The sequence below is a fragment of the Chenopodium quinoa genome, unplaced genomic scaffold (assembly GCF_001683475.1).
Source record: "Chenopodium quinoa cultivar QQ74 unplaced genomic scaffold, ASM168347v1, whole genome shotgun sequence".
Taxonomy (NCBI): Eukaryota; Viridiplantae; Streptophyta; class Magnoliopsida; order Caryophyllales; family Amaranthaceae; genus Chenopodium; species Chenopodium quinoa.
This window is the reverse complement of record NW_018743919.1, coordinates 2,866,939-2,891,135: the sequence shown is the minus strand read 5'-3', so window position 1 is coordinate 2,891,135 and position 24,197 is coordinate 2,866,939. Positions and strand designations below refer to the sequence as shown.

The 24,197-nt window shown below is 35.8% G+C and overlaps 2 protein-coding genes across 2 annotated transcripts; both read right to left on the bottom strand.

The window, feature by feature from the left end:
* Nucleotides 1-4,510, bottom strand: LOC110687385 (glucan endo-1,3-beta-glucosidase 1-like). Its single transcript, XM_021864031.1, has 4 exons — nt 4,106-4,510; nt 2,470-3,771; nt 772-799; nt 1-388 (listed from the first exon to the last, which is right to left on the bottom strand). Exons 1-4 carry the CDS (start codon nt 4,161-4,163, stop codon nt 226-228), a joined length of 1,551 nt encoding a protein of 516 aa, XP_021719723.1. The 5' UTR covers nt 4,164-4,510; the 3' UTR covers nt 1-225.
* Nucleotides 4,511-17,252: 12,742 nt separating this feature from the next.
* On the bottom strand, nt 17,253-20,556 carry LOC110687384 (5'-adenylylsulfate reductase 1, chloroplastic-like). Its single transcript, XM_021864029.1, has 5 exons — nt 20,245-20,556; nt 19,942-20,121; nt 19,703-19,847; nt 17,975-18,767; nt 17,253-17,874 (listed from the first exon to the last, which is right to left on the bottom strand). The coding sequence occupies exons 1-5, from the start codon at nt 20,285-20,287 to the stop codon at nt 17,644-17,646; spliced, it is 1,392 nt and encodes a 463-aa protein (XP_021719721.1). The 5' UTR covers nt 20,288-20,556; the 3' UTR covers nt 17,253-17,643.
* Nucleotides 20,557-24,197: the final 3,641 nt, after the last annotated feature.

The window sequence follows — 24,197 nt, the reverse complement described above, 5'->3', positions numbered from 1 at the left end:
ATGTAATGAGAGATCATGTACTCTATAGTAACAATAAAACTCGGCAAACCTCCAAACGACACTCCTCTAAAGTTCAGTTACTTCGGCAGGATCATAAATAACTATCCTTACTAATACCATATTACCTACAGTCCTACACCATATCGAATAAATTACAACAAGATATTACAGTTGCCCAAAAAATCACCTTCTATCATTATGTACCTAAAGATCCTCAGCTACTTACTAGAAACATGAGTTGGAGAAGTAACGCAGAAACATAATAGTACACAAAGATATCAGGACATTATCCATTAAACTTTTTCGATTGCTTCCATATCTAAAGAATGATCCACTAGTAACTTGAGTTGAATTTACCACCTCCCTTGTGTTATTTCCTTCCTTCTTACTGCACACGAAGAAATAAGATAAGACTTGTTAGTAAAACTTCTAATTTGTCAAAAGAAAGTATTGTCAAAGTTTCTAACTTAGTGGCAAAATTGCCCTTCAGTCACTTGTTAAATGAATTTGTTTTTCCAATATTTCCTTGGGAAAAATTTTCGAAGGCAAGACAAACAAACAATAAGTTATCATGAGATCAAGGTGATAGTTATCAATTTCACATTTTAAGGGGGTAAAATATGAGTGTGGACAGCACCCAAAGCTCGCTCAAATATTTTTTTAGACACGCTTTGTAAAAGAACGTCCTTAAAAGCACCCTTCACAATTACCAAATTACCCTCAAGTTGGGAACATTCAATATCAAAGGTAAACCAGATTTCTTTCACTCACCTTCCAGGAAATATGCAGCTCCCATGACCTACAAAATTTCAGATAAATAGAAATGTTTAAGTGCCAAAATCAATAAATAAATAAATAAATAATAATAACAACAAAAATATACTAGCATAATATTGGACTAGTTGCATTGACATTTTCAGTAGCAAGATGCCCAACATATAATAAAAACATATTAGGTCATTCCAACTGAACAAAAAGCCAGACTATTTTTGCTGTTTTGCATGATGCACTCCATAAAGGATGCAGTCAGACTCAGACAAAGTATGGTTGGGCTCCATTTGTCAAGTATTTCCAGTACAAAGCATCAGCAAATTAACACAGTACTGTAGTTTTTTATATTTAAGATTTCCAGATTATGAAAAGGTGTCATCTTTAATCTTTTTCACTCAATTCCCTCTAAATTGGACCTCAATCCAGGGGAAAATAAAGCTTAAAACTTTAGCAGTGTTTCTTCCCCTTTTTAGGCTAGAAAAACTTGCTCTTCTTTTGCAATTGTTCTCACTCATCAAATACATCGATGCTCTAGTCCGATAATTTGGAGACTCTTGTTTGCAAGTTGCAACCATAACTGTCTGGTTTTCTTAGCATATGTGTGTTAACTAGGTTACTAAACTGTTCAAGCAATATGTTAAACAGTTCAATAATACTACTATATTATATGGAGTAGCAGACGAGAAATAATAATGGATGGGCATGTTATGTTTTAAGAAAAAATATCGTATGGCGGAACCCACTTTTATTCCTTGTCTTTTGTAGTGTTGTTATGCAAATTTGGTTCAAGTTAGGCTAAATGGCTAACAATTAGACAAGGGGGCGAAAAATCCTACCATGCTCATATTCTCTCCTTAACCAAAGCTAACCGTAGTTTGGTTCGTTGAGGGCATATTAGTGTTAGTTTCCTAACTTTTTAAGGCATATGACTTTTCCTATTCCCGACTGTTGTTATAGACCCCAACATTTCTCATTTTCTGCATTGTCATAATGCAGCTTATTCTTTAAATTGTCACCCCATTTGGTAAACATAGTGTGATAAAGAAAGACTGGAAAATCAAATAGAATTTCACTGAAGAACAAATATGCTCATGACGTTAGAAAATCAACATCACTGAAAAGATTCTTCCTTTTTTTTAAAAAAAAAAAAAAAAAAAAAAAAAAAAAAAAAAAAAAAGACAGACAGGATTAGCAGCATGAATCATGCTTTTAAAAATTTGAACTATTTTTAGACTTTACACCTACACATTCGTGCTGCGAGTGATTTACCGACATAGTTAAAGCCATTTTTTAATCTGTAATAAGATGCTTATAAAAATTAAGCAATAACAAAAGTAGCAACCAAAGAGTGTGCCTTCAATTCTTCACCAAGAGGTTATGCATAGTGACTTTATTGTGTTCACTAAACTTTACACTTAACAGTTAACATCTCCCTGCCTTTTATGCATAGAAGAGTGAACTGGTGGCAAACCAAATTCCTATCCCATCCTGTATGCCTTTTGGACTTCAGACAGCTAGGTTATTCATTCATAAACTTCTTAAAGATAGTGACGAAAATCATGTTTAAAGCCAAAAATAATTTATTAGGTACCTAATAATGGCCTTTCTGGTTAATTTAAACACAGGAAAGAATGGAAATATAATATTAGATTTATTACTTCATAGAATAAGATGCTGAGATAAGGTGGAAAGACTTACTAGGATCAGAGGTAGTGATCGTGGCAACGCCTTTGAAATCACAGGATCCAGGAGACTTTCCCTCCATCTGGTAGTAGCTATCGAACGCATAAGAAGCATGATTCTGGACATTGTTGGGCGAATAGCAAGGTTCTCCCGGCTGAATTTTGCTACAATTAGCCCTTCCAGGACCACATGCCCAGTCTAATGCTGTCTGCAAAGTCTTCGTATCTACTCCTTCCATGGCAATGCAGTAAGTCTGGTTTGTTGTGTCATTAGCCAAGAAAGTCCCACTTCCCGAAACATGTAACAAATATACCGGCGTAGTATTTCCATAAAACAATCCCCAATTGGCTTCAGAGATTGGGAGTGACCTCAGATCCTCATTGAACAACTCATATAGATACACGCTAGATGTGATCTCAGGGTGAAACGGGGAGCCAGTCTTGTCGAAAACATGCTTGATGAGATTCGAATTGTATGTATCAGCATTGTCCATAGTGGCATAAGGCTCTTTGGTATCCCCCTTAGAAGGCCATCCAGTCTCACTAACGAGCACTACAACATCAGTGACATTAAGGTTCTTCATAGAGAAATAAGCCGAATCAACCATTGCATCATACACATTAGTGTAATGAAGCAAAGTATTAGGGTCAACCATTTCCTTGGAAGGTGTCAAGGGCTTAAACAAAGCGTTATCCAAAGGCACAACACCCTTGTTCTCCATAAAAACATAGTATGGATACAAGTTCATCATCAAAGGAGATTGAGTCCTAGACAAAAACTTCACAATTGGCAACAAATATTGAGTCATAGAGGTGTTAAAAAACGCCTGAGACGGTGGGAAAGGGTCTAAAATCAGTGAAGCCGATTGTGGGGTTGAAACCTTAATTTGAGAATGAAGATTTGAAGCCACAAGTGCACTATAAAGTGACTCAATAGCAGGCAAAAGCAAAGGGGCAGTTGAAGGCATTGTGGTCAAGACTTCATCACCCACAGCAATGGCAATGATGGTGGTTTCCGGGTAATAAGCAACGACATTCCGGCCCACCCAAGTCGCGGCAGTGGCATTGGAGGATCCAATAGCAATAAGCTGGTTATTAGGTACACCAATTATGACCCTAATCTTTGTTTTAGCAAGGGCTTTCAACAAATCAGGGTCAGCATCATAGAGCCTCACATGGTTAATCTTCTGTACTTGAAGAAAAGATACCAAATCTGATGGTGATAAAAAATTTGAAACATCTGTTCCAATGTTTACACCAATATAGGGTTCATCTTGCCCTTGTTTTTGCTTAATTTCTGCTATTATTTCCCCTTGAGCTGAAATTCATACATCACTGTTCATTAGTTAAATTTCAAACTGGGTTTCACTCAATTTAGTAAACTAACACATGGGTTTGGCTTAAATTCAACTAAAATCATCAAAATACAATCAAATCCAATTTTTTTTCATCTTCAACATAGCTGAATTAAACTGAAAATTGACAAAAAAAAAAAATCCACCAGCTAATGTGTGACAAAAACTAGGTTTTAACATACCAAATTAAACTATTGAAAACTGAAAAAGCTTACATTTTTCTCCAAAATGGTGAAAAGGGTATGCAAAAATTGAAGAAAAATGAAGAGGGTAAGAACCAAAATGTGAGAAAAGTACCTGGAAATGGAGAAAAGAGGAAGATGAGTGAAAGAAAGAGGCAGAAAGCAGCCGCCATGAAAGCAAAAGCTTGAGCTTTAGAGCATCATCCTCAGTTTCAAGCTCAGCTACAGAATTGGAAGAAGAAGAAGAAGAAGTGTGCATATTAATTCCCTCTCCTCATCTTTGGAATTCTCTTTTGAATTGCTATTTTTGAGCAAGTAGTGAAGCTACAGGATATTTCTGAAATTATAAATGGAAGTTTATAAAGATTATGCTTACTACTTGTATATTAATTTGGTAAATATTATTGTTGGTAATCTGTCACTTTTTCTTGCTAGTTTATTCTAGTTCTAGTATCTTAGAGAGAATTTGATGCAAAATTTTGGTAGTAGGATGTGTATTTATACTAATGGACAAGATAATATGTGTAGTAATATCACTTTCTAAGTTTATATCATTATTTGAAATTGAAAATTAAGCACTTCTTTGCCATTTGGTATACTATGTTCTTTAATATCAATTTATATCATTTATCTACGGCAGTCTAGTAGATATATAGGTTCAATTTTGAAATTGAAAATTAAGCACTTCTTTGCCATTTGGTATACTATGTTCTTTCATGCATGTGATGAACTTTGGCAATGGTGATAAATAATTCTATCCCGGTCAACTTGATTTAGGAATATTTTTGATTGGCGAGACACATTGGCTTAAAACTAGTCACCTTTCAGGTAAAATTTACGATCTAATCTATGATATCACTGTTTTTTAAAAATTGATAACTTTATACTCTCCTCCTCACTTTTATTTGCTATGCTCACTTTTAGTAAGATACATATCGGCTGATGAATAAAAACATAAGGAAAAAAAATATGGAATGTGTCAAGGAAAAGTGAAGAGAAGTTATTAACCTTACGGCAATCTGTAATATGGCAAGGCTATTGTTGACTAACTAATTGCACACATGGATTATTATGTGTAGCTTCTTAATACACAAGGCACAACTCAAAAAACCCAATATTATAGGGTTACTACGTAGAAAAACCTTGAAATGTATCAAATAAAACAATGTAGACAAATAATTTTGGAAAAATGTACACGTAGGAGGGAGCAATATGTATCTTGTTGAACATGATTAAGGATCTCGTTTCTTCATTTAAAATAAGGATTTCCTGTATGCTTTGTTAGAATCAAACATGATTTGATTTGATATGACTGAGATTTAAATGCATTTATACATTGATATTAAAGGGAAATATACAAGTAAATGAGATCTCATTGAATTCATACTGATGAGTTTTGATAGAGAAATAGTATCTTCTAAAGTTGCAAATAAATACATAATACAAGTGTACAACTGTACAAGTATAAATTTAGAGAGATATGGGACCTTTTAAATCGAATACATTTTCTATTTACAAAAACTAACAAAAAATTTGGGGATATGATAAAATTCATAGGGATGCCTTATGAGTAGCAGCAACAAAAATGGGCAGCTGGCAAACAACATATGCCACATATCATTGAGCTTAAACAGTAGTTTGCTCAGGCATTGGTTCCTGGACTACACTCTGGCCATTTTCCAGAGAATATTTAAGTTTCTATGGCATTTGTATTTCCCAATTTGACCCTAGTGCTATGTCTTTTGTGGTTTTATTTATAATAAATAATAATAATAGTAGTAGTAGTGCGTTTTTTGTATTGCTTACTAAAACACCGATTGAAGTAACGCTGACCGAAACTTTGTGTAATAATATTAATGAAATTACACCATGCAAACTCACTCCAAAGTAGTGCTGGACTCCCACCAACATATAATTTGCAGTGGCGGACCCAGGAATTTCCGACTGGTGAGTCACAATCGATAATCAAGTATCTAAAAAAAAAAATTTACCGAACAACCAAATAATAGTACTAAAAAATACATCCAAATATTCAAAACAGTACAAAATACAACCAAATGTATGTGGAAGATTAGCAAATTCATGTTCACAATCGATAATCAAGTATCCTCTTTCCTGGATCTTGTGGAAGATTAGCAAATTCATGTTCACTTAATCTTTCACCAAAGATTGGGGCATTAGGAGAACATTGGCCTTGTTCATTTTGAGGGGAATTTTGAGTGGAATAATTAGATGGAGATGAATGTTGTTCACTTTCTTGAGGTGGACATATAGTTTGTTCACTCTGTTGAGGTGGAGATATAGTTTGTTCATTTTGTGTGGGATGTGGAAGAGAAGTTGAAGTAGGATTCTTTTTAGCAAAGAAGCTAGTAATGTTTTGCAGTTCATTTGGAGTGCGTTTTCTCTTCATTCTGAAATTTGAATAAATAATCAACTAAAGCAAGCAAAATTCCCCAGAAAAATTATTTACAAAGATCATTTTACCAAACAAACCACAATTCACATAATCACATATTCACATGGTCAAAAAGGTTCAAACTTCATCTAAAACCCAACAACATTATTACATTAAGGTCATTACTCATTAACAAAAGGTTCAAAGTTTACCAAACAAACAAGTGATTGAAGACTTGAAGTGAACAACTAACAAATCAACCAAAGTTTAATAGAATTAACTAATTAGACTTGATTAAATTGAAGATTAGAATTTTAAACTAAAAATTAGAAATCAACTTACTAGCAAAATGAGAATAGGAGATTAGACTTTAGAAGAAGCGACGAAGCGAAGAGCGGTGAGCGCAGAGCACGCTCTCGACTCTCGAGCAGTGGAGCAGGGCAGCAGGCGACTGCCGACTAGGCGAGCAGCAGGCCAGCAGGCAGTATCACAGCTTGAACAATTAACAAATTCACCATTTCACAGCTTGAAATCACAAGCTCACAGGGCAGCAGGCCAGCATCACAGCATCACAGCTTGAACAAGTATGTAAAGTGTCAATTGTCAAACATTTCACAAATTCACCATTCAGAATTTCATTGAACAATTCACAAAATCACAACAATTAGGGATTATTGAAATTGAGTTGATTATTGAACAATTGAGTTGATTATTGAACAATTAGGGATTTAGGGTTCAAAGAATCAAATTTAGTATTACTAATTCATAACTAACAAGTAATATCAATTATCAACAATTAAACAAATTTAGATGAAGACTAAGTTAATTAATTAATTTATGCGAAGAGGAACTGAGGAAGACGAAGAGGAACTAAAGTGTCAAACATTTCACAAATTCACCATTCAGAATTTCATTGAACAATTCACAAAATCACAACAATATATAACAAAATTAACAATTAACAATAATCAGTACTCAGTAGGCGTCTAGGCAGCGTCTAGGGCCACTGGGCGTCTAGCGATTAGCGAAGCAATCAAGCAATTATCAAGACAATCAAGTTATCAAGTTATCAACAATTAAACAAATTTAGATGAAGACTAACTGAGGAAGACGAAGAGGAAGACTAACCTCACCTGAATTTATGCGAAGAGGAAGACGAAGGGTCGAAGGCACGAACTGCGAGTCTGCGAAGAGGAACTGACTAACTGAGGAGTGAGGAAGATGCTTACTTGCGAAGTTGCGAGTTGCGAACTGCGAAGAGGAGGACTGGAGGAGGCGATTATGGAGGTGAATAGGTGATTGATGATGGCGAAGGATTGAAGCCTTGAAGGGAATTAGGGAAGAGGCGAATTGGCTAGGGCATGAAGGATTGAAGGCCATGAACTGAAATACTGAATTCGTGAATTTGGGAAAACTGATTTTTTTTTTTTTTTTTTTTTTTTTTAAAAAATTAACTTAAAATTTTTTTTTTGGGCCTGGTGAGTCACTTGACCCACCAGGTCTAAGCCCAAGTCCGCCACTGATAATTTGCATACTCATATAATTTTAGCTGATAGTCTTACTGATGTTAACGCAAATACTTCATTTGTATTTTTTTAAATGCATCACTTTTGATAATATGGATTTTTAGATAATTTTTGAAGTAAAAAAAGAAATAGAAAAAAAATAAGGAAGGTCATTGTGACATATATGAAAGAGGTAGAGAAAATTTTTAGTTAAAAAGTAAAATTATGTATCTAGATTGAAACTTCCTTTTATAAAAATTAATACATCTAAAAAACAGAAGAAGTAATAAGAAGTAAAAATTAGGTGAATAGAATAAGTATTGCTTTAAGCCTTTAGCCCAGTTGTTCCCTCTATCACTTTGACCTTATTAAACATTTTGTTTATAATATTTCGTGAGTATAAAATATAAACACTCGGAAAAAACGTATATTACTAGTACATAATACTTCCTCCATTTTTTTATACTTGTAACAGTTTGACTTTTACACTATTCACTTTGACTAGCATTGATAATTTATAACTAAGAAAAAATATAGTCCCCGTCAAAAAAATACTCCTATATATAGTCATGTGGGACCTTATTAGATTCATCTCAATTTATACTATTTAAATATCAAAAGTTTGTAATTTTTACATATTGGTAATTAAAGATATTAGCAATTGATAAATGTATTGGCAAGCGTGAAAAAAAAGTGTTGCAAGTATTAAAAAAAAAAAAAAAAAAAAAAAAAAAAACAGAGAAAGTAATACATTAATTAATTGAATTCATGTGAGAGGGCGTGATAGAATATATAAATCAATCATGGGTTTCACCCATCAGTTTAAATTTTTGATTGAGATGATCTTTTAATATGGTATCAAGAATATATAATTCAATTCTAAGCTAAGATAATCTTTTAACATGGTATTAATAGACAACATGACTTTAAATCTCATTCACCCATCCTTGGATTTCTAATGACTATTTTAAACTAAAAAACATTAAAGAAATGGAACAAATATTCATATTGTTTTCTTTAATTTGAAATAAACAAAAAAAATCTAATTGGGACCATTTATATAAAAACAAACAAAAAAAAAAAGTATTTATTTTGAGGACAATGTTTTGTAAATTTTGCTGCTGCTTTGCCTTGATCATAAAGTATTTATTTTGGGTTTTATATGAAGTTTCCTTATGCAACCAACATTATACTCTACGTAGTACTTTATGTGGTTTCAAAATTTATACTCCGTACTTGTACAACCTATCAAAAAAAAATAAAAATATTTGTACAAGTGTTGAGTGCCTTTCAGAATTTATGATTTTATTTCTGCTATTGCACGGTGGTCCAATCAAATAATGTTTTATTTATCTGCTAAATACTTTTTAATTATAAAGTGATAAAGAAGCAAAAGATATGGTCCAAAGAATATATTCTATCTCAACATAATTATAACACTATTATTATTAGTTTTATCAAATAACAAGAAAATTGAGGATTACATTCCATCATAAGCTACTCAATTAAAGATGGGGTGTTGGTAAGAAAACCAACTTGATTAAATTAAATCAAGACCTAATGGAATTATAAATGATTCAATTTATGATTTGTATATGTTTGGAAGTTCAAATGACTTTTCTCATTTGGACCTATTATCTAATAGCCCATTTAAAAGCTCAGAACTCAGGTTCAAGTGCAATTTGGTTCATTTAATGTTGAAGAGGCCCAGAGGTGTTCATTTTGTCTATTTGAGCACATCGGATTACTTTGGACAACCCAAAAGTTAAATTTACGGATTGAAATGTCAAAAATGAAACATTTAAATAAAAATAGAGGGAGTACTTATATAGTTATATGTGTGCAGGTTTAACATGCAACCCAATTAAAGTCTTTCATAAGCTTCAAGAAACAAATATCTAACTTGGTGATCGTTTAGATTTCGAAAAAGTGCTCAATATGATCATTGTTACTCACATTAGATTCCTTAAATCTTGCAAAGAAAATAAAGACTTGAGATCAAATCTTTTGTAATTTCTCACCAAAAAACTATCTTACCAAGTTTTAAGGTTGGGGGACGGGAAATCAAACTAATTGTGGAAAGAGTACATTTTATTCAACTTCAGGGGCGGACCTATTAAGGGGTCCGGGTGGCACCGGCCCCGCCAAAAATTGATTTTTTATTTTATTTTATTAAGGTGAAGGTGTAAATTTATAGGTTAAATACAATTTTAATGCAATAAATAGTACTCCCTCCATTTCATAATATTAGTTCCATATGGAATAAATCACATAAAATAAGAAAAGAAGAATATTTGGAATCTAACATTAAAGTACAAAATAATTCATAATTAGTTTACCTTATTTAAGTTTTTTGATTTTTTTTTTTTTTTTTGGGAAAGTATATGCATAATTCAAGGTAGAGATTTCCTTACTTAGAACCATGTCATCAATCCACAATCAATTAATTCCAAAAAAATTAAGTTAAAAATGGAACATATTCAATATGGATAGATCTTTTTGAAACGCCCAAAATAGTACTACCTCCGTCAAATGTTTCGTGCAACTTTTGCCAAAAACGGATGATCAAGGTTATGTGCAACTTTCCATTTTCTTTCCTTTTTTAGTAAACAAAAATGCTTAAAAAGACTGATTTACCCTTACTTAAAAAATCTTAATTTCATAAGTATGCTCTTATCTTATTTTGATTTGATTATCATAAACCTAATCCACCAAAAACATCCTATTTCCCCCCAACTACCACTATTTATTCATTTCCCTAACCACCCAAAATTAATTGCGATGGCTGGGTTTTCCCCCTTTTACTTCTGGAGATTTCTCCAGAACATAAACCCTAGATCTTGTTCTTCAACCTTATTACTCCTCTTCAACCTTCATTTTATGCAATCTCTCTCTCCAAATCTCTCCTTCTCTCATTAGTGGTTTGAAAAATCGAGTCCCCCAACAAAATGGTTAACCTTGAACCTCTTCACGGCGCGTATATCGCTACTAATTTAGCAGGAGGGTAATTTAATTCTTTCCCTCATTCAATCCTTTGAGACAAACTCTCCTTTTCCTCGCCAATTCAATGAATTGAGTGAATCTAGTCTCTATTGTACTGAGACGACTCACAAGGCTTTGGGAAAGGTTCTTGAAAACATTGATGAGGAGGAGCAATTGAAGAGGACTGAGGGTCAGGGTGAGTCCTGTGGCAAGAAATCGCTTGATTTCACCCAGGAAGCTATAGATCTGGCTGTTGAAAGCGGTGAGGGGTGTTCTGTCCCAACCAAAAAGCCCAGATCTAAGAGGGCTAGGCCTCCCACTAAGATCCGGGCTAGAAGGAAGGCAGCGCTGGTGGCTCTAAGGCGGATGCGTGGTCTTCCTGATAATGAGGTTATAGAAATCTCTAATGATGAGCCTGAGAACGAGGAGGATTCATCCCCTCCTTCTAAGAAGCTTGACAGCAGTGTTCCTCCCCTTGAAGTTGGTGAAATTCAGGGCCTTGTTTATAAACACTATGTGAAGAGGATGAACCCGAAGGTTCAACCCTCTGAGTGACTGCTTGGTAGAGGTGATCATTGGGCGGGCCGGGCTAGAGCTAAAAAAATTTTCCCACTTCTCGGGCCGGGACGGAATTTTTGTGCCCAAACCCGCCCAAAATGGTCGGGTCGTGCGGGCTTTTCGGGCCGGGCCTAAAAAATCAACTAAATATGCATAAAAACGCATTCCCAAACCTGCCAAAAAAAAGTCGGGCCGGGCCGGGCCCAACTCGATTTCGGGCCGAAAAATTCTACCCAAAATCGGGTCGGGTCATACTTGATCAGGTCTACTGCTTGCATAACGATCTCTAACCCTAACTTCTTTCATTTCGATTTTGAGTCCCTTTCCTTTTATTATTTATCATGCATGTTGTTCATTGATGGATTAAATTTGATTTGAGTCCCTGTTGGTGTTGGTTGTTGTCTGTTTTGTTAATTTATGTTGTTGGGTATGAAGTTGGGTAATTTGATTTGCTATTGTGTTGGATTAACTTGTTCTTGCCTTTCTGATTTGCTGACTGTGTTGGAGGAAATTATTGTTGGCTTGATGAATGTGTTCAAATTATTGTTGTTGCCTTTCTTATTGTGTTGGATGCAATTGGTTTTGCCTTCCTGATTTTGTTAGATTGAATACTTTTGTGGTTGATATGTTTTTGGAATATTGATTAATGGTACATTGGGGAATTTGGTTGATGAGTGATGAGGCTATTGTGTGCTTGGTATTGTGTAGTTGGACTATTGTCAACTTATAATGTTCTCAATGATCAGTTGTGGAGAGAACACAGTCAGTCCCTTTTTGTTGTTGTTTTTGTACATTAAGGAGTCCCCTTATGTTGGTGATTTTGTATACCATGTAGTCCCAATGATAGTGTTTTCATACACTCAACAACTGAGTCCCCCATTCCCTTGACTTGAGTGTTGTTTTCTAATCCAAATGATGAAGGGACTCCATTGAATTTCACTTCATACAAGAGTTTTGCTCCAACAATTTCTGTATTGAGATTGTTGTTGAGGTAATCTTGTTTTGAAGTGTTGTATTCAACAATCACACACACTCTTTTGATGGATTTATTGTCCACACAACAAAAAAGATTTTCAATTTCATTCCATTCAAAATGTGGATACATATGGACCATTACATGATCAAAAGTTGTTATATATGACTGCCTTAGATGTTTGGATCATCCTAATAAACAAAATACACCTAACCACCTATTCATTAACATAGAAATAAAAAATAAAAAATAAAAAAAGGAAGAAGAGTTAAGTGGTTATGTGTGGCAGTCCATGTACTTCTGGTCTTGTGCTCTGGTCTGATGAGTCCCCTAGTTTTCATCAACCTCCATTTCTTCTGCTGCATCTCGAGTGCCTTGATTTTTTGGCCTAAACATAGTGTTTAGGTACTCCACAACTTCCATCACAACTTCCTTCTTCACCTCAACTTTATCTGGTGAAATTCCAAGATTTTCAAGCTTTTTCTTGTTCATGTGGGGTATTTTGTACTTGTTCACACCTTGTGCCTTTAGAATTTTGATCATACATCTCTGCAAAGTCACCCATATGTACTTGTTTGACTTTATGGTTGAATGTGTCATATGACTCAATGAGTTTCTCAACTAGCTCATCTAGGTTGCTAGGATAAGATTGATATTGCAAAGACTGAATTGACTTAAACAACCCTAAATCCAACACATTCAAATCAAGTGATTGTGCTGGTTGGAATACAATTTGAATGTTGAACCCATTTTTTGTTGTTGCTACTATGAACTCTTCATCTCTGGGCACTTGGTATGGCCTTCCATTGTCCCATTGAATGACCACATTTTTTGGAAGACTTGGAGGCCAATTTGACACAATGGCTGGTATGACCTTGGTCAGCAACATCTCCCTAATTACCTCTTTATTGACATTCTGAAGCGCCTTTGTTTCCCATGTGCCAGCTGCTCTGTTTTTGCTTGACTTCTTAGCTATCTCTTTCACAGTGAATGGGAATATGCCATACTTCCCATCATAGAGTAGTTCCCCATTTGTGCCATACAATGGCTTCCCAATGATTGCCATGAACATTTCCTTTAGCTTGAATCTTCTTGACTGTTATGCCTTATAGGGATATTCCTCTTTAGGAAGGAGATAAAATCTCCTCTTATCAGGATTGAGATAGAACCATTTCTCATCTATGTGTATGACGTGGCTCATGTCCATAAAAGTGGGGTCCTCATTTGCTGTCAGTGGGTTTATATGTGACAGAACCCATTTCATCCTAGCTACCTTGTGATTTGATGTCAGTGCAGGCTTGTTACTGCTTGTGTGTGTTCTCAGCCTACCCTTTTTCTTCAAATTATGAAGAGTGATATGAGAAATCTTCAGGGCTGCTGCATAACTTCTTTCTGACTGTCTTAGATGTAAAGGGACTGACTATAGGAATTCATCTGAAAATTATGTAGGAATCAATCATATTCCCCTATGCCATCTATTTTTTTATGTCACTGAATATTCTTGTGATTGTTGATTTGTGCACATTGAATTGAACTGATAACAACTTCTTGTGCCCCCTTGGTAAGTTCCCATCTTGCATTTTCAGCAACATTGCATCAACAATTTCCCTTCTTTACTGTAAAGTAAGTTGTTTCCTGTCTATTTTTGTTGAGTGCCATTCTCATTGAAAGCTTGCATGTCATGGTCATCTTCACCTTCATGTAGAATGTAGACAGCTTGTGTGCCTTGTTGCCCATTTTCTTCTTCTTCGTTTCAGAGTGCTCTAAGTCTTCATCCTGCATTTCCTCTTGTTGATCATAGTAGATTTCTGCCATTGTCTCCTTTGTTAGTACTCCCTCCGTCCCAAATTACTCACAACGTTTTGTCTTTTTGCACTATTCACACATCTCACTTTGACCATCTTTTCTAACTATTATATGAAAGCCAATGTAATCATGTAAGATGTTGTTGGGTCTCTTTTAATGTATAGTTTCTTAATATAAACTTTTTAAAGCTTTATAAATATATAATAAAATATATTGACGGTCAAATATGTGCATCGGCAAGCGTGTCCAGTCAAAATGTTGCAAGTAATCTGGGACAGAGGGAGTATATCAACATCAAAGAACAGAGCTTCAATAAATTCTGCCATGCCTTGTGTCTGATTTTTTTGTCCTCAGATTGAGGTTGATGATATAGGGCTGGCTACTATTTTTTTTGGGAAGGTGAAGCTGCTCTAAGTGAATATGTAGATGTTGAAGCTTGGTAGATGATGAAGATTGAAGATGTGAAGCACTAATTGTAGTTTAGGAGAATTTTTTGGGTAAATATGGGCTAATCGTGGGTAGTTAGTGCTAACTTTTTCTTAAACATTTCAATATTTGAATAATTTATGGTCCGTAATTAATTTTTCAACATTGAATTCTTTTGGATGTTGGTGGATGGTTTTTATAAGCCTCTTAAATGATAAACGCATGGTTTTAAATTCACAATTTAATTTGAATGAATACTAAAGTTTGGTGGAAAAATAGGAGGGAAAACTAAACCCACCAAAAAATTCATTCAATTCGAATTTTTGGTGAGAAAATGGGAGGGAAAACAACTCTCTCGTAAAAGAATCAGATTTTCCCACCATTTTGCATGTGGGCGGGTCTCCTTTTCTCTCTCCTATTACTTTAATTACTTCACAAAACTTTCCCTAATCTTTGCCCCTTAAGTTTTGCCTTGGTAACAGCAACCCCCTCCAAAGTTACACAAGATATTTAACGGAGGTAGTATATAGGACTAACATTATGAAACGGAGGGAGTATCAAATAGACTTATAGTGGTAATGCAATGAGTTTGAGCTAAAAGTCTTAGGTTCAAATATTCATACAAGCATTTTACTTATTTTTTTTATTTAGTGCCCCTCCACACTTAATATTCTACATCCATCATTGTTCAACTTTACAAGGTACGATAAGTTGGCAAAGTTTACATATACATATAGCCCAAGTAACCTTATTATGTACCTGATTGAGACACTGACCAGTGGCTACTGGCTAGTACCCAACGTCGAAATTGATCCATTAGAAGAGATTATGGGCCTCTGGTAGACAGAGAAGCTATTCCCATGCCCATTAGCAGTTACAACATGCCCAAACGAAGGCGGCCCATTTCAGCAACCATATTGTTTTTTTACTTGTATGTAGTTTGATTATCATGTGATAGTTTGATTGGACTTACAAAATTACACAACTTCATATGTGATAATATTTATGATAATATTTGTTCGTAGATAGATTTTATGTACTATGTATCCTTATCGTACTAAGTTTTCTAACGTAATCAGGACTAGTATTGTAAACTCAATATATATTGATTAATGGTACACACTCCAATTTGAGGAGTTTTTCCGAAATCTAACATGGTATCAGAGCTTAGATTTTATGACAATATTTGTCGCAGAGTAGGGTAGATTTTATGTATATTATGTATCCTTATCGTACTAGGTTTCCTAACGTGATTAGGACTAGTATTGTAAACTCTATATATATTGATGGTATACATTCCAATTTGAAGAGTTTTCCAAAATCTAACAATATGAAGTCGTAAACTCGTAACATCAAGGAGGGTTAATTCCAAGGGAGCTGTAAAGTATACACCACAAGTAAAATGGTGTCACCTTCACATTTCCAAAAGGAATATGGAAGGGAACAAATGCATTGGAAGTCAAGAGTTGGACCGAAAGAGAAATAAACTAACTACAATTGAACCAACCTTAATTAAGTACAAAATCCGTGCTCTTTAATATTAGCTTTGGCCTGACCAGCGGTAATGATGATTCATCTAGCATGCTTACAAGAGTCACAACTCACAAGGTACTCAAAGAGTCAAGCTCGGCTCAAGTGAGCTCAACTTGAACAAGTGAAGCTGAAGAAACAAGCTGACTCGAAACACTCACGAGTAGTCTCGGCTGTGTGCCTGTATTGATTATATTAGGAAAATGTGCTCCTTAACTGTATTAGAAATTTTAGTATGTAAGAACAGATTACCGTCTCACGAGTAATTACAGCAAGTATAATTAGTAACAAGCAGAACATCAGAAAATAAACCTATTCCTGAAAATTTTGAGCTTCACAAGCTTGAGTTATGTTGCAAGCTAACCCAACCTTAAGCATGAGTCATTGTCACCCTAGTCCTAGGCATTGGCGGACTTGGCCTTATGCCTGGTGGGTCAAATGACTCACCAGGGCCCAAAATATTTTTTAAGTTTTTTAAAAAAAATAAATAAATAAATTATTTTCTAAGTTTTTTTTAAAAAAAAAAAAATACTAACTTTGAACCTTTTGTTAATGTTGTTGGGTTTTTGATGAAATGTGAACCTAATGCTTGTACAAATTTTAATCTTGTCAATTATTAATTTGTTAATTATTAGAGAGCTAAGCTTGTCATGTTGTCAATTATTAGCTTGTTAATTATTAGTTTGTTAATTTTAGTCTTGTCAATTTTAAGCTTGTTAATTATTAGTTAGTACTGTAATCTTGTCAATTTTCTATTTGGATGATCTTTGTAAATAATTTTTCTTGGGAATTTTGGTAAATTTTTTCTTTTTACATATTTGGTTATCAATTGTGACTCACCAGTCGGAAATTCATGGGTCCGCCACTGGTCCTAGGCAACTAACACTGGAGTTGATCAATTTCGGGTTAGACAAAACAAACTGTTCCAAACCTTTAAGTGACTGAATCAGTGCCGGTGCTCGGTGCAGCCTGACACACTGTTCCTGTAGTGAATTAGCCTTGATACTACATTCATCGGTGTATAGCTATATTCTATGCCTTTTGAGATGTAGGAACAGATGAATCAGTGTTAAATAAATGAACAAAATTGAAACCATTTCCAGAAAAACTCAGATTTATTTGGTGTAATTTTTCTGATACAGCAAATGAGATTCTAACACAGCCCTTCACAATGTACATATAGCCTCACCATTTGAACACCAAAATTTTATACCCTTTCCCATCAAAAAACAAAAGAAAAAAAGAAACAGAGATTTAAAAGCTATATAAACATGCCATCTCCAACTTGTAACTAAACAAGTCATAATGTAGCTCACTATTGACTACAAAAGAACCTCCCTTAGAATCATAAGGGGGATCATATCCGGTAAAACTGAACTAGCTTCTCGGGTTATCTTCCAGTTTGCCATCATTCGGTTATGTTTTAGCTTTCTTCTCTGATATCTACGAAATGTATAACAGCTGTTTAACGCTGATCATTATCTGAGAGCATTGATGAAAGCCAAGAGTGAATCCACATCACGGTTTTCTGAAGGGTACTTGATGGGCTGAGATGAGTGTTTTGGGAAGAGAAGGATAGTTGGGAAGCTTCCGAGCTGCAATTCACTCTTGGCAAATGCCTTCTGATCACCATCGGCCCTGAACTTTCCTACCTTGACACCACTTCCAGCCAATTTGTCAGCCAGCTCTAGGTATGAACCTTCCATTGCCTGTTCAAACATAAAAAATAAAAAATATCAGTTAGTATAACCAACATTCTGCTAGATCAATATCAATGCAGGCGGATGCAAAAGAAAATCGGTGTCTAACCTGGCAAAATTGGCACCATGGTGCATAGAGGACGACAACCCATGGGTCTCTCCTGTCTTCCAATCTCATCAAGTTCTCAATTCCAGCTCTAGTCAACAAAACTAAGTTTTCTGACTCAAAAATGTCAGCAACCTCTTCATTTGATTGAGCACTACCATTCTGATTTTCGGAATTTTCTTTAATATTACCCTTGTGAAGGCCACACTCCTTCGCCTTGGCATCTTCCCACCACCACCTTCCTTCTCTCTCGTGCTGTCCAGGCAAAACAGGCCTTGTGCATGGCTCACACCCGATTGAGACGTATCCTTGGGAGTGCAATGAGTTAACAGGCACATTCATAGTCCTAAGGAAGTTCCACACATTGTCACCCTCAACATTGGCAACAGGGTTCCACTTCACAAGGCTACCAACACCACCATCTAAACCCTCGAAAACAGGGTCCACTTGAACAACAGGGACTTCAGAGCGAGTCCCAGGAGACTGGTCCTTCCTCTGCCCGGTAATCCAGGCTCGTAGACCCTTCAAGGCCCTCCTAAGTGGCCTCACCTTCCTTACACGGCAGCACTCCTGGTGTCCATCCTCGTAGAAAGAGAACAACCCCTTGTTCCTAACTAGACCCTGAACTTCTACTGAATCAGGGAACATGTACTCAATGCGGATGCCATAGTGTTTTTCAACCTCATCGAAAAACCGGTAGGTTTCAGGATTCAATCTTCCAGTGTCCAAGCTGAAGACTCTGAAGGGTCTGCCGGTTAATTTGGCATACTCGATCAAAGCAACATCTTCCGCACCACTGAGAATACAGCAGAATACATGTTAGGAGCTAACCAACATACATAAAAAAAATATATATATATATAAAATAAAATAAAAAGGTCTAATGAATGAATGACCCATTCTATAACATGTAGACAATGTTTGATAGCAAGCATAAATTTGAAATGTTGAAAGATCAAATACAAGCACGAGTCTGAAAATAAAATATTTGTGATACCAAGCCTAAAATTCTTGACTAATTAAGCACCAATTTAATGTATTCCAATTTGCAACATTGTGTATGTAATCACCATTTATGATGTTCTACACAATATGAGTTAATTTGAGATCTTAAACAAAATTTAATGAATTTAAAATATTTTAATAATTTACTATCAACACCATATAAAATCAAATCTTGTTTAAAGTAAATAATACTCGTATTACATCTAGTGGACCAAAATATTAAATAAATTCAATAAATTATCCCTAAAAAAGGTACTAGTCCCAACTCCCAACAGGACCCATAATAGTCAAACCACTGAACCGCTCTAGAAATCAAGTCTACATTCATTCTAGGGTCAATACTGTAACTGCACAATTTACACTATTTTATTAATTTCATTCATTATTTTACCCCTAACCAATTCACATTTGAACCTCCCTGAAATCCAGTCTACATTCATTCTAGGGGCAAAACTATAATTGCACATTTTATACTTTTATTAATTTCATTGCTACTGTATTATTTTCCATGATTAGTTCACATTTGAACCTTCTTATAATCAAGAATACATTCATTCCAGGGGTAAAACAGTAATTAATCCTTCATTAATCATATAATTTTCCCTAATTAATTTACTAATTGGAACAATTTCTTCAATAAAAAATCTAGGAAATTCATCTTAAACAAGTAAATTAACCATAAAAATAACAACTAAAAATAATCAAATTAATGAAATAAAATTATACCTGAAAGCAATGGCAATATCATTTCCAAATTTAGCAAGTGCCCTGTCCATAATCTCAAGCGGAGAAGCATTTGCAAGCTCTTTCGCCAACTCCTCAAAATTCTCCTCTTCTTCAACAAATTTCACTTCCTCTTTTACCCCTTCCTCTGAAAATTCCAACCAAGGTCAATACCGTCATTTCACATTCAAAATTTCCTAACCAAAATTTTCAAAAATAAAATCAGAAAACAAAAAAATTACCAGTCTTAGGAGCGGCAAAGGTGGTGGCAGTGAGTGGCGCAACTGAGTCACTCCGCCGTGACTCGGCGGCGGCTCGTAACGGCTTCACGGCTGAACCAGCTCGCCTTGTTGATAAATTAATCGTAGTCGTTAGATTATTGTATTGACGATCCGACGGTTGAAATGCACCTATGCTTGGAGCTGTATATAATCCACATTAAAATTAAAATCAATAAAATCAAACATAAACCATAGGCAGGATACAAGATAATAAAATCACGCATCGATCGGTGTAATAAATTCGAAAGAATATAATAAACTGACCTTTGAGCTCGGATGATAGAGAGGATGTAAGAGCCAATGCCATTTTTGTTGTTGAAAATGTGTATGCAATTGATATTCTTTGTTATTGAGGTTTTTGAGTTTGGGTTGTAAAAAAGTTTGGAAATTTGATTTGTGGAAATTGTGGTTTGTTGAAGAATTGGAGAATGGGAGGGAGGACAAATAAATGGGAGGCGAGAAAAGAGGGTGAAAACAAGGTTCATTGAACCTGGACGTAATTTCGGAGGAGAGAGAAAAATTTTGAGCTTGCTTACGTGGGGGAAAGTTATTGGTTGAAGGGTATTGAGGATTGTCTCAGCGCTGTCGTCACGTGGCGTTTTTTGGCGCGTGGCTTTCTTTCTCCTTTGTACTAGATCCTGTCCTCTTGGTTTTTTGACACCCTCTTTTTTAAGGTTTTTAATAAATTAATAATAATTATAGGAAAATGATATATTAAGAAACTAAAAGAGAAAAGTATTATTGAAATATATTCATTAATTACACTGATTTGCGTGTGATTTTATCATGCATTTCTAAACTAATACAAAATAAGGAAAGATATATAATGCTTATTTGTAGCCCTATGGGCTACATATAGCATTACCCATAATTATAATTATAATTATAATTATTAATTATTTTTCTTTTTTTTTAGATTAAGCAAAAGGAGCCTTATATTGATAATTTGTCTATCAAAAAATACGGAGAAACCTCACAAGGATTATGATTCTCCCAAATTTGATCAAAACCAAAAGGCGTTAAGCGGGCTAAATTATGGGCAACAACATTCCCACCCCTCTTAACATGGCTCCAAACTACAGAAGAAAAATAAGAACTAGAAGATAAAATATCATCTAATATAGAATCTAAGTCAGCGAAAAAGATAGTTCCCTTACATAGCCGTTTGATGACGATTTCACTATCAGATTCGATGATGATGCTGGAAAGCTTGAAGCTAGCATTTGGCCAGTTTAATAGCTAATGTCGTATCCTTGCCCTTTGCTATGATCGGAGGCCAATGCGCTCTACTTCGATGAGTCGTGGCAAAGAGAACTTCACCCTCATAATTTCTTGCCACTACACCTAGCCCAATCCACCCATTTTCACTCAAAGATGCATCACAGTTGAGCTTGATGGTCCTTTCTGGCGGGGCTTTCCAGGTCTTTGAGCTGCTGCAAGAGTGCTTCCTAATACCACCATAAATTCTCTTTGCATATGACATACAATCAGTAGCTAGGCGAAAGACCCGATCAATGATTGTGGGATGGTACATTTCTTACCATTGAAAATCATCTCATTCCTCCTGTACCAAATATTCCACAAAAGAAAAGCTCCCCTGCATTTCTTCTTATTGTCCAGCTTAGACCATGAGACAATTAAGACTAAAAAGGACATACCTAAAGGCCAAATGGACATTTCAATGCAATCACACTCCACCCAAAGATCACGCACAGTTGGGCAATCAAATAAGGCATGGCACACGGATTCAGAACAACCAACACACCAAGGACAATCTATGAAATCAGACATCTGTCTGAAATTGAGATACGCATGAGTGGGGAGAGTTCCTATACATACTCTTCAGAGGAAGTGGCGGACCTTGGGTGTGACATCCATGTTCCAGATTTCCACCCAAGCCTTATGAAAGTTCTCAAGATTGCAACCTTTCTCAAGAATATAGGCCGTTAGCATCAGGGCTGCCTTTAGAGCTTAGAGGCAATGCAAGAATGCTATGAACATCACTTTCATTGAATAAACTTTCAATACACTGAACATCCCATTCTCTTGAACCATGGTCGATCAAGTCACTCACCAGCGAGACATCCTCCGAGCTAGGGGTAGTAATGAATATGCTTTCCCCATTATCAACCCAAGGGTCATTCCATATGTTCACAGACGATCCGTTTCCAATTTGCCAAATTAGCCCCTCCTTGATTATGCTCTTCGAAGACCAAATACTAAGCCATGAAAAACTGCCACCCACCCCAAGACTAGCACCGAGAAAATTCTTTCCATTGTAGTACTTCGCACTAAGCACCTTATTTAATAAGGAGCCCGGATTGCTAGCTAGTCTCTAATCTTGACGACCAAGGAGAGCGTCATTGAGCACCTTTAAATCTCTAAACCCCATACCCCCTAAGCATTTGGGAGTACAAAGGTTCCTCCAACTCTTCCAATGAACCCTTCTTTTTGCCTCATCTTGCCCCCACCAGAATCGCGCCATCATAGCATGGATATCATCGATCACCCCGGCTTGAATTTTATATACTCCCATGATGTAAGTTGGAATGGCCTGAATCACTGACTTTAGAAGCACCTCTTTCCCCGCTCTTGACAGAAATTTTTCTTTCCACCCCGATAATTCTTCCATATTCTATCTTTGAGTGCCGAAAAAATCATCTTTTTTGACTTTCCGATTATGGTTGGCACCCCAAGATATATATCATGATTATCCACTCATCACATAGCAAGGATTCCTAACATTTCATCTTGGACTGTTTCGTTAACTCCTCTACTAAAGGAGACCTCCAATTTTTCATAGTTAATTTTCTGGCCGGAAGCCTGTTCATATATCTCGAAAATTTCAACAATTTTCGAACACTCCCTTCGGTTGGCTAGCCCTGGCCCTATGAATAGAGCCATCATGTAAAGCTTTCCGAAGTAAGCCTGAAAAAGCATCTGCAACAAGAATAAACAAATACGGGGATAGGGTTACCCTTGACGGAGACCTCTGGAGGGCACCACTGAACCACTAACATTGCTATTGATAATAAAAGAATATTTCACCGAGGTCACACAATCCATGACAATATTAACCCATCTATCCACAAATCCCATCTTCAGAAGTAAGTTGTTGGTTGTTAGAGGAGGAATGTGTTGAGATTATTCGTGGTGCTTGGCATGATTTGGGAGGGCGGGTGTAGGACCAAATAAAGAATGTAACGGGTGGACTTCAGATTTGGAGTAAGAGGAAATTCAGTGGCCTTGAGTTGCAAATTGAAAAACCGGAGAAAGCTCTAAAAGAGGCGCAAGGTGAGGCTGCTTCGGATGATTCTTTTTCAAGGTGAGCCGAACTTGAAAAGCAACTTGATGAGCTTCTAGAGAAGCAAGAAGCTTATTGGTACTTACGGTCTAGAGCTTCGGAAATTAAAGATGGAGATAGAAACACAAAATATTTCCATCAAAAAGCCTTGCAGAGAAGGAAGAGAAATGAGATCTTGGGCCGTTTTGACTCGGATGGCATTTGGCGTGAGGCAGAAGCTGATTTGGAAAAGGTGGTTCAGAGCTTCTACCAAAATCTATTTACAGCCAGCACGCCCTCATAGGATGCTTGTGATAGGATTCTTGACTAAGTAGACCGACTCATCACTCTAGAGATTAATGCGGAACCTTTGCGCCCCTTCCCGAAGGATGAAATTTTTGCTGCTCTTAATCAGATGCACCCTTACAAAGCCTCGGGCCCCGACGGTATGCATGCTATATTTTTTCAGAATTTTTGGCATATTGTTGGTGATGATGTCTCTAGATATGTTAGTAACGTTTTACAGGGTAACGAGTCTATTAGCCTTGTTAATTTTACTAACATTGTTCTTATTCCGAAAGTCAAGTCCCCTACTACGATGTCTGAATATAGGCCTATTGCTCTCTGTAATGTTTTATATAAAATAGCTTCGAAAGCCATTGTTATGAGGCTTAAATCAATTCACCCTGACATTGTCTCGGAGAATCAGAGCGTCTTTATTCCATGTCGGCTTATCACTGATAATGCTCTTATTGCCCTTGAATTGTTCCACACCATGAAATCGAGAAGTAAGGGAAAAAAGGGTACGATCTCTATAAAGCTAGATATGAGTAAGGCCTACGACATAGTAGAATGGAATTTTGTTAAAAAATTACTTCTGATTATAATTATAATTATAAATATTGAGTTTGAAATAATTCAAAATTTTGTTTAT

Coding starts and splice junctions, on each gene's coding strand:
- LOC110687385 (XM_021864031.1), bottom strand. CDS start 4,163: ATGGCGGCTGCTTTCTGCCTCTTTCTTTCACTCATCTTCCTCTTTTCT. Junction 800..2,469: donor GATCACTACCTCTGATCCTA/GTAAGTCTTTCC, acceptor GAAATTTTGTAG/GTCATGGGAGCTGCATATTT. Junction 389..771: donor AGCTGCATATTTCCTGGAAG/GTGAGTGAAAGA, acceptor CTTCGTGTGCAG/TAAGAAGGAAGGAAATAACA.
- LOC110687384 (XM_021864029.1), bottom strand. CDS start 20,287: ATGGCATTGGCTCTTACATCCTCTCTATCATCCGAGCTCAAAG. Junction 20,122..20,244: donor TCTATCATCCGAGCTCAAAG/GTCAGTTTATTA, acceptor GATTATATACAG/CTCCAAGCATAGGTGCATTT. Junction 17,875..17,974: donor CATGGTGCCAATTTTGCCAG/GTTAGACACCGA, acceptor ATGTTTGAACAG/GCAATGGAAGGTTCATACCT.